Source organism: Carlito syrichta, unplaced genomic scaffold (genome assembly GCF_000164805.1).
Source record: "Carlito syrichta isolate Samal-C Ts95f unplaced genomic scaffold, Tarsius_syrichta-2.0.1 Scaffold305642, whole genome shotgun sequence".
In the NCBI taxonomy this organism is placed as follows: domain Eukaryota; kingdom Metazoa; phylum Chordata; class Mammalia; order Primates; family Tarsiidae; genus Carlito; species Carlito syrichta.
Genome location: NW_007249738.1, coordinates 801,917 through 811,559, shown reverse-complemented (window position 1 = coordinate 811,559; position 9,643 = coordinate 801,917). Strand labels below are relative to the sequence as shown.

The following is a 9,643-nucleotide window of genomic DNA, read 5'->3' as shown; positions in this document are numbered from 1 at the left end:
GTGAGAGTGAGACTCCAACTCAAAAAAAAAAAAAAAAGATACACAATCAGAGCAGCTTCTTCCTCCCTCCCAAAACCACTTCCAGTTGGCATATTTGTTAAAACGAGAGCTCATCGGCAAGAAGGGAGCCTTGGCGGACTGACAAGAGACGCACAGGAAGTAGCTACATACCAGCACCACTCCCAACATTTCCTCTTTTAATGCACAAATGACAGACTGTTAAAAAAAATTTTTTACAAATGGAGAAAAGACCAAGCCAGGATGATTTCCCACAGGGAAGGGATGCAAGGGCTGCCTACAAACGTCTTCAGGTCACCCCGGCTACTTCCTCCTCTTGTATCTATCAAGAAAATCAGAGTGTAAAGACCTGAACGAGGAAGAAGCACCTTTCCAAGAAAGGTTCCTCCACTCCCGCCCATCACAGCCTCTGGCCCTGCACAACTGCCAGGGTCACCTGGATTTCGATTTGAAGTTTCCTCCTCGTCGCTGGTGGGCCAAGCCCCACTGCTTCCGTTCTTCAAAGGAAGGGCTGTGAGAGGATGAGACGCTGAGCCAAGCTGTCATGGGCAGTGAGTGACGTCTCCCCCACCCCGCCCAGCTCCGCAGGAAGCAGCAGCATCCTTGGGATGCACCCCTTGCAGGGCCTGGTCCTAGCCCTTTTGTGTTTTCAGATACATGCGTGTCTGGAAGGCAGGGCCCAGCTTTAAAACGAGTCTAGGAGAAGCCTTCTGTATGAAGACCACTTCGAAGGCTTGGTCTGTCCCCACCCCAACCTCAGGCTGGGGCAGGGGGAAGGGAAACACATTCCCAAGAGCAGGCCAGGATTCTCTGGGGTTCTACAGGATGGACCCTGAGATGTAAGTTACTACTCCCCGAGGGGAAAGCTCTGATTCTGAACCCTAAAATGTGCTATTTTCCCCTCCAAGGCAGGAACAGTGGAACCTTAACACCTCTCTCCTGTTCTCACCGTGGGATCCAGACAGTGCTCTTGAGTTCATATATCATAAAACTAGAGGTGGGAAATAGGAGCGGGAAGCAGGGAGAAGACTCAGCTTCCATCAGAACACCCAGGGCTCCTTGAGGACAGACATCCTTACCCAGCTCGATACTGTTTCAGGGCCTTCTTGCTGGTGTTGGTGAGCTCCTCATCAAACACAGATTTCTTCCCCTGCTTCTTCTTGGCTGTGCACAGAGAATGGGTGAGACGTGGTCCTCTTTGGCCTAAGGTACTAAGTCCCCTTAAGCTTAGGGTAACGATTCAACGTTTAGTGGAGGCTCTGTGACTGTCTTCACTGTACCCTTGCTGGGTCCTCCGAGTAGCAGCTGGTAAGGACTGAGGCTCCAGGAGGTCCTCAAACTTTTAAAATGGGGCCAGTTCACTGCCCCTCAGACCGTTGGAGGGCGGACTATAGTTTAAAAAAAAAAACTATGAACAAATTCCTTTTTTTTTTTTTTAAACTATAGTCCACCCCTCCAACGGTCTGAGGGGCAGTGAACTGGCCCCCTGTTTTAAAAGTTTGAGGACCCCTGCCAGAGTCAGCAAGGCCAGGGTTCACATCCTCACTCTCCCCACCAGCCATGGGGTCACTCCACCCCCAGACCATTAAAGAGACAACTATACACTCTGGTACACACTCATTACTCAACAATGTGGCTAGCGTCACCACCCCAAGTTGCCTCCCTGACCACCAGCACAGAATGCAGGGAGAACTCCCCACAAGCTCCTTTGGGTTCCCCAGGCCCTACCGGGACCCCTCGCTGGCTCCTCCTCAGGCATTGCTCGGGCCCGCTTAGCTCTGCGATTCCTCTTGGCCAGCCGTTCAGCAAACATCTGTGCCTTGAGGACTTCAAACTGGGACCTTTCCTCTGCCTGGCGAAAAGGAGGAGGTGTGAGTATAAACGGACCAGGCCTAGGATGCATCCTGCCAGGTAGACCCAAACTCCCAAGGGGAGACCACTCACTGTCATCTCCCCCTTTTTCTTAGCATCCTTCAGAAACTTCTTTCTTTTCTTCTTTCCTCTTAAGGCCAAGTCAAACTCCTGCAGAGCCTTGGCAACTGGGTGAGAAGAAAGAGAATTTCAGGGAGAGTTTTATTTATTAATTTTCGTTTTTTTGAGTAAGGGCTTCACTCTGTCACCCAAGCTGGAGTGCAGTGGTACAATCATAGCTCACCACAGCCTCAACCTCCTGGGCTCAGGCGATCCTTCTGCCTCAGCCTCCTGAGTAGCTGGGACAACAGGCCTGCTTCACCACGCCTGGCTCATTATTTTGCTGGAGCGATGAAGTCTTCTTATGTTGCCCAGGCTGGTCTCAAAATTCCAGGCCTCAAGTAATCCTCCTGCCTCAGCCTCCCAAAGTGCTGAGACTACAGATAGAAGCCACCGTACCCGGCCTTATTTCTTTTTTAAAAAATTTACAATAAGTGCACATATTTTAAGTTAGTACATAACAGACCAAGTGCTGAGGCTCTCACCTATAACCCCAGTGCTTTGGGAGGCCAAGGCAGAAGGATCAATTGAGCCCAGAAGTTTGGGATCAGCCTGGGCAACAAACCAAGACCCCATGTCTACAAAAAAGTTTTCTGGGGTCAGGTATGGTGGCTCACACCTGTAATTCCAGTACTCTAGGAGACTGAGGCGAGAGAAATACTTGAGCCCAAGAGTTTAAGGTCAGCTTAGGCAACAAAGCAGAACCTTGTCTCTACAAAAAAATTAGCCAGGTTTACTGGCATGTGCCTGTAGTCCATTACTCAGAAGGCTGAGGTGGGAGGATCGCCTGAGCCCAGGAGGCTGCAATGAGCTATGATGTGCCACTGCACTCCAGCCTGGGTGGCAAAGTGAGACCCTGACTAAAAAAAAATAAAAATAAAAGAATTTCCAAGTAACAGAATTGAATTAAGTGAAGAAAAGGGTGGAGCAATGTGAATTCATTAGTGTTTTGTTTATTTTAAAAAGAAATGGAGAGGGAATATATATTAAATTTATCTCCTGATTTTAAAAAAGTTGTGGTAAAATATACAACATAAAATTTGCCATTTTACCCATTTTTAAATGTACCGTTAATTTGGTGGTGCTGATTACACTCACAAAACTGTAGAACTGGTACCACGATCTATTTCCAAAACTCCCCACCAGAGAGGCTTCTCACCCATCTCAGTTGAGTCTGCTTGCCTAGGCCTCACCTATGTAGAATCACACAGTGTTTGTTTTCTTGTGTCTGGACTACTTCACTCAGCACAATATTTTCAAGGTTCATCCTTACAGAACGCCACAGCTGATCATGTTCTGGTGTGTGTGTACACCCCACATTTGATATATCCATTCATCTGCTGATAGACATAGCTTGCTTCTGCCTTTTGGCTATTACGAACAGTGCTTCAAGGACAGTGGCACAGGAGTGTCCGTCCCTGCTTTCGTTTCTCTGCGGTGTCGCCTCAGGAAGAGAGTGCTGACCTGTGGGGTGACGCTGTGTTGGGCTCCTGACTTACTTTTCTCCTTCTTTCTCTCTTCTCTGGTCTGGAACCAGCTCCTCTCGGGCTCCTGGCCCGCAGCCTCCTTCCCCTTCTCCAGGAGCCGCTTTGCTGTGTTAATCTGTGGGCACAAAGAAGGCCTGTGGTGCAGCCTGTATCTGCTAACACGTGACCTAGCAGCTCCGCAGCCACTGGCTGCATGTGCCAGAGGCTCGATGCCAGGTGGACACTTCAGAGGGCAGAGCCAGCAGGGATGCCGCGGCTCGCCAACTGATCCCCCTCCAGCCTCACCTGGGCCTCTGACTGCTGCATTTCTTTCTCCTCCGCCTCCAGCTGCAGAACTGCATATACGTCTTTCTCCATTTTTTCAATCTTGTCTCGGAATTTGAGAATGACATCTCAAGGGAAGGGAAAAAAAGGCTTATCTAAACATAGGGTAGCTACTAATGTCATGGAGCTGATGAAAATAATGTAGCTGTGGCCAGACATGGTGGCTCACGACTGTAATCCCAGCACTTTGGGAGGCAGAAGCAGGGGGATCACTTGAAGCCAGGAGTTTGAGACCAGCCTGGGCAACATAGTGAGACCCCATTTCTATTTTTAAAACACCATCCAGGTGAGGTGGCACGTGCCTATAATACCAGCTATTTAGGAGGCTGGGGTGAGAGCATCACTGGAACCTGGGAGTTTGAGGCTACAGTGAACTATGATTGTATCATTGCACTCCAGCCTAGGTGACAGAGTGGAACCATGTCTCTAAAAAAATTTTAAATTTAAGAAAATCTGCCAGGCATGGTGGCTCAAGCCTGTAATCCTATCACTTTGGGAGGCCAAGGTGAGAGGAATGCCTGAGCTCAGGGGTTCAAGACCAGCCCAGGCATCTTGGTAAGACCTCAACTCTACAACAGATGAAAAAATAAGCCAGCTGTGGTAGCGCGTGCCTGTAGTTCCAGCTACTTGGAAGGGTGAGGTGGAAGTATCACCGGAGCCCAGCAGGTCAACACTGGGGTGTCCGTGAGTGTGCCACTGCACTCCAGCCTGGGCGATAGAGTGAAATTCCAACTCGAAATAAAATAAAATAATAAATCAATAAGAAAAGCAGGGCAGAACCCTTTTAGAAAGACCTCAAGTCCGAATTCAGAAGTAAACTTCTTTCTACCCCCAAAAAGGAAAGGAAAGCATGTAGCCATAAAAAATCGTGTTTTTAACGTGTGACTTCTCTGCTGCTTCACACCTCTCAGCGTAGGTGTGGTCACTGCCTGCCTAGCTGATCTTCTGTGCCACTGCTCACCCAAGCCCCTGGGCCCTCTGACCCTTGAGCTCGCATGCCACCTTGGACCCCTTGGTTCAGCACACTCTGCCCCACCCCTCACAGCCACCTCATTCTCATCACCCAGGTCTCTGCGGCAGGCCCCTCTGGGCAGTCTCCTAAAACGGGCACCCTCCTCTTGCTCCCAGTCACGCCTCCTGTTAGCCTGTCCACTGCCTCCCTCCCACAAGAATGTCAGCTGTGTTCCCTGATGGACCCCCAGCACCAAGGACAGAATAAACAGCACTGGGCACACAGCAGGACTCCAGAACTGTTTGCTGACTAAATGAATGAAATGAGGAAGAAGACATCTATGAATAGAAAGGCTGAAGAGACATGGACCTAAATGCTAACTGCACTGAGCTCTTTGACACAGAATTACATTTTTGCTTATTTCAATTACTAGCTTCCAACAATGAATACGTATTATTTTTGTAACTTAGGAAAAAAAAGTTTAAGATGTGCTTTATATGACTACAGATCAAAAGAAAAAAAAAATGAAAAACATCCAAAAAGGAGAGCTGGTCTCTGGTCTCTGCCCGCCCAACAGGAAGGGGGGAGGTCAGTGAAACTGCAGTTTCCCATAGGAACACACCCAGGGCAGTGCTGTGTTTATGACCCTGTCATGATTCCCTCTGACAGGAAGGCAAGCTCGGAGCCAGGGGTGAGAGCCGCCTAGGATCCCTCAGGCAATGGCAGGGCTGGGACAGGATCTGGTTCCTGACTACAAAGCACTTGCTGGCAGTCATCATGCTCTGCCCCTGCCCTGCCCACCCAAAACACCCCACGGGGCGCCTACCCTGGGGAAGTACCCGGGCCTTCACTGGGGCCTTGGCAGCTTTCACAATCTCCTTCAGCATCTTCCGCTCCTCCTCTCCCGCCAGAGAGACGGAGCGCCCGGCCCTGCCGGCACGCGCTGTCCGCCCCACCCGGTGGACGTAGTGCTTGATGGTATTGGGCATCGTGAAATTGATGACCTGGAAGGTCCAAATGGAACATCACCCAATCTGGCAAAGAAAGGGGGAACCAAGGAGGTTAAAAGACGCCCACCAAAAGCTCAAGGAAGACAGGGCCTGCTCACCGTTTTGACTCCCTCAATGTCAAGTCCACGGGCTGCCACATCAGTGGCCACAAGGATGTCGATCTGCTCATCCTTAAAGCGCCTAGAAATAGCCACAGACAGCGATGTTGATGCAGACACCCTAGTCCAAGAGTGCTCCACAGGAGACCACGCCAGAACAGAGCACGACGTTAAAGTCACCAAGTCCCTTTGGAGTTCAGCAGCAGGTGAAGATCAGCACAGTGAGGACAGATTCCAAGCATCAACTGGACCCACTGGATGCTTGCACTCGCCCTCAAACAACCTGTCACACAGGGCAATCAAGCTCTATGCCTGCTCCCTTAAGGAGTCCTGTACGGATTAAACTTTGGGAGCCCCTGGGCTCCAGGAAGGAACACAAGTATCTCCGTGCTCCAGTCAGCCCTGCCCTGCACACACCTCTCACACCCTCTGAGGAGCACAGGCAAGTGGCAAGTTCTAAAGGCTCCTCCTGGCCTACTCCCTTGACTCCATTCTGTGAGAATCCACCAAGAAAGCCGCACAGGGCCAGACCACTTAGATGCTCAGGAAAACAGCAACTGGCGTTCTCAACCTCACCCAGTCAGACCTGGGAATGCCCAGGGCTCTGGGAAAGCTGCGAGACCATGTCCTGTCCTTCCAAGTCAGCTCCCTTGTGTCCCCGCGCAACAGCTCCCACCCGAGGACAAGTATCTGAGAGTATGAGGGCCAACTCCCACGAGACCACACAATCCCCAGAGACCCAATCACCTGTGGCTACGGTGTTCAGGCAGGGATTAGGTGACTATCCCTGCTCCTGCTCTACCATCCCGCTCAGGATCCTGTTTTGCCCTCCCACCTGTGCAAGAATGGTGGGCCCGGCCCACCCACCAGTGACCAGGGCCTCCTCTCCACCCTCCACCCCCGTCAAGAGGAAGGCGCAGGGCCGCGAGTCACCCACCCACATTACCGGAGGGCCTCCAGCCGCTGTGTCTGCGACAGGTTGCCGTGGAGCTCGCCCACCTGCAGCCCCAGGAGTCCCAGGAGGATGTGCATGCGGTGTGCCTGCTTCTTGGTCTGCGTGAACAGCATCACGTGGTCGGTGAAGGTTCTTGTCAGCAGGGCTGGTGGGAAGACAGGAGCAGCTCAATTCCAGGTGCTTCTTCAGCCGGCACCCCTCACCCACGAGGGGTGACTGCTGTGCCTGACACTGGGGGTGATGGGCACCGCCCCTGCCCTGTGGGGCTCACGCTTCGGGGCGGAGACAGAAGTCAGTTCCCAGAGAGAAAGGGGAGGGTAGGGGCCCTGCAGCGGAGAAATTCGTGGAGTGACAAGACAGAGCGTTCACGGGAAGGTCTGGCAGAGGAAGGAGCAAATCCAGAAGTCCGGAGGCAGCAGCAGGCCTGGTGGTGAGATGGCTCCACACAGGCGACTGGCTGGAGCCAGGAGCAGAGGGCCCTGAGTGACTCACTAGAGTATGTGGACCACAGGGTGACAACTAAGAAGAACTCAAGAACAAATGTTCTCTTGCAGGTGATCAGTGCAAAGACCCATGTGTGGACAAGGGATCCCCAAGGGCCCTGGGAAACAGGAGAGGAAGCAAGAGGGAGCATGACACCAAGGCGAGACAGCAGAGTGGACCACAAGCACAGCGGCAGCAGGTGTGAATGGCTGGGAGCAGGACATAAGGAGGGGGATGAGGTGACAGAGAAAGGGAGAAGAGACTTGTGGAGGAAGTGAGGCGTGGACGGATGGCTGGGCCCCTCTCTGTACTGGGGAAGACCAGCTGGCGGAGGCAGGGGACAGACACCAGGCACTTCAGCATGGACACCACGAGCCCAAGGGCCTTGACCACTCCACCCTGGCCAGTCCCACCCTAGGCTGCCACCTGCCACGATGGCTTCCCGGTCCCCTTCCCGGTTAGGCCGGATCCGGATGAACTCCTGCCGCAGGAAGGGCGCCACATCTGTGTTGCTGTTCACGAATATCCTCACGGGATTCTTCAAGGAGACGGAAGCCAGATCTTTCACCTGCCAAGCACAGAGTCAGAATTGCTCAGCTCTCTGCGAGGGGGCAGGGCAGAAGGCAGCAGGGCTCATCAGGCAACCCCTCTCAAGCCGCGCCGAGTCCTCTGCATGACCCCTTCTGGGCACACCTGCCCTGGGAAGGCCCTCGGCCCACCTCGTCTGTCATGGTGGCTGAGAAGAGCATGGTCTGGCGGTGGTGGGAACACATCCGGATGATCTCCTTCATCTGCTCCTCAAAGTACTCATCCAGCATCCTGGGACAAGGACAGGGAGATATGACAGAAATGGGCAGGTGCTCTTCTGCCACAGCAAGAGACAGGGAAGAGCACACAGGCTACTTGCTGTCGTGGATTGTACTGAGGATGCGTCTCTTTATTCTGATTATTGCTATCTTATCCTTTCACCAAGATTCACCAAACATTATCATTCTGTCACATGTGCTTTGTCCCTTTTTTGCAAGTCAGTTGCTGATGTCATGATGCCTTCCCCTCGAATAATTCACACATCTTCCAAGGATGATCTTCTCCTACATAGCCACAAGGTCACCATCACATTGAAGACTTTTAAATGTTTGAATAATATCTAAAGTACAGACCACATTCAAATGTCCTCGGCTATTCCCATGTCATCTAGAGCTGTCTGGGTTTTTATCCAAGAACCGAAGTTCTTGACACTGACTGCCATGTCTCTTCAGCCTCACTTCATCAAGAAAGTCTCCTCACTGTCTTTACAATGTACATTTGTCTCACTGTTTCCTGGTGACTGATTCAGAGATGGCGTCCTAGGGGAGGGCTGTTGGGCAGGGCTGTGCCCTTCACCCCTGTTCATCAGGAGATGTTCTGATTGGGATGTGAGTTTGGTCACTTGGTGATGGTGGCATCTGCCAGACCTCTCCACTGTCAAGGAACCTTTTTGTCGCTGGGATAATGAGAATCTGTGGGATGACTCCAACCCGGTTCGTCACAGCACCTTGCCCCTCAATGCCAGTTACAGCGCAGGACCAGGCATCACCCCGAGCTGTCGCATCTCGAGTCTCCTTAATCCCAAACACAGCCTACATCTTTCTTGGTCTTTTGAGACACTGACATTTTTGAAAGAGAGTTTCCCTCTCCCTTTAAAACCCAAATCAGATCATGCGCTTGTGGCTTAAAATGATCTCCTTTCCCTCCCTGAGAGCCAGGAATGGTGGGTTTGTCCTGGGCGAGTGAGCACCTGCTAAACACTAGCCACGCCCCTAGGCACGAGGACACAGTAGCAGCCCCTTCATGAATACTATATTCTAGGAAGGGGGGAGGGACACAAGTACTGCATGGACCCTCAGTGACAACACATCCCTGCACTTTGGAAAGCGTGGACAGAAGGGAGGCCCAAGGCGGAGCAGGAACTGTCAGAGGGGTCAGCAAAGGCCCCTGTAACTCGTGACACCTGGAGCAGAAACCTGAAGGAACCGGGAGACTATCCCATGCTGAGGGAAGAGCAGGAGCAGGAGCCCCAAAGTGGGGGTGTGCTGTGGGTTGTGACAACGAGGTGGCACTACAAGCTCTGACCTGGACAAGTGGTGGGCTTGAGTTGTCAGTCCTTGGGCTGGGGAACAGGGAGGGAGGGAGAGAGGGGCTCTGAGTACAGAGGCCATTTAAGGACCTGCTGTGTTCTGAGTCCCTGCCATCAGAGTGTGAAACACAACATGCCATCCTCAGCCCAGGTCATGAGGTGTTCATTCTGTTCAGTCACAAAACAAAGAAGTGAGGTGAGCAGCTGGGATGCGTATGAGAAGAAAGAG

General features: G+C 52.0%; 1 protein-coding gene across 1 annotated transcript in view; it reads right to left on the bottom strand.

Annotated features, from left to right (window-relative positions):
• Nucleotides 1–180: 180 nt before the first annotated feature.
• DDX27 (DEAD-box helicase 27) overlaps nt 181–9,643 on the bottom strand; it is a 20,850-nt gene continuing 11,387 nt past the window's right edge. Inside the window, exons 10-21 of the mRNA XM_008061937.2 lie at nt 8,018–8,117; nt 7,725–7,866; nt 6,807–6,960; nt 5,861–5,942; nt 5,579–5,756; nt 3,762–3,868; nt 3,489–3,591; nt 1,963–2,057; nt 1,747–1,870; nt 1,098–1,182; nt 455–529; nt 181–340 (exon numbers count right to left, since the gene is read on the bottom strand). Coding sequence (XP_008060128.2) covers nt 322–340; nt 455–529; nt 1,098–1,182; nt 1,747–1,870; nt 1,963–2,057; nt 3,489–3,591; nt 3,762–3,868; nt 5,579–5,756; nt 5,861–5,942; nt 6,807–6,960; nt 7,725–7,866; nt 8,018–8,117 — 1,264 coding nt within the window. The 3' untranslated portion in view covers nt 181–321. The remainder of the gene's footprint in view (nt 341–454; nt 530–1,097; nt 1,183–1,746; nt 1,871–1,962; nt 2,058–3,488; nt 3,592–3,761; nt 3,869–5,578; nt 5,757–5,860; nt 5,943–6,806; nt 6,961–7,724; nt 7,867–8,017; nt 8,118–9,643) is intronic.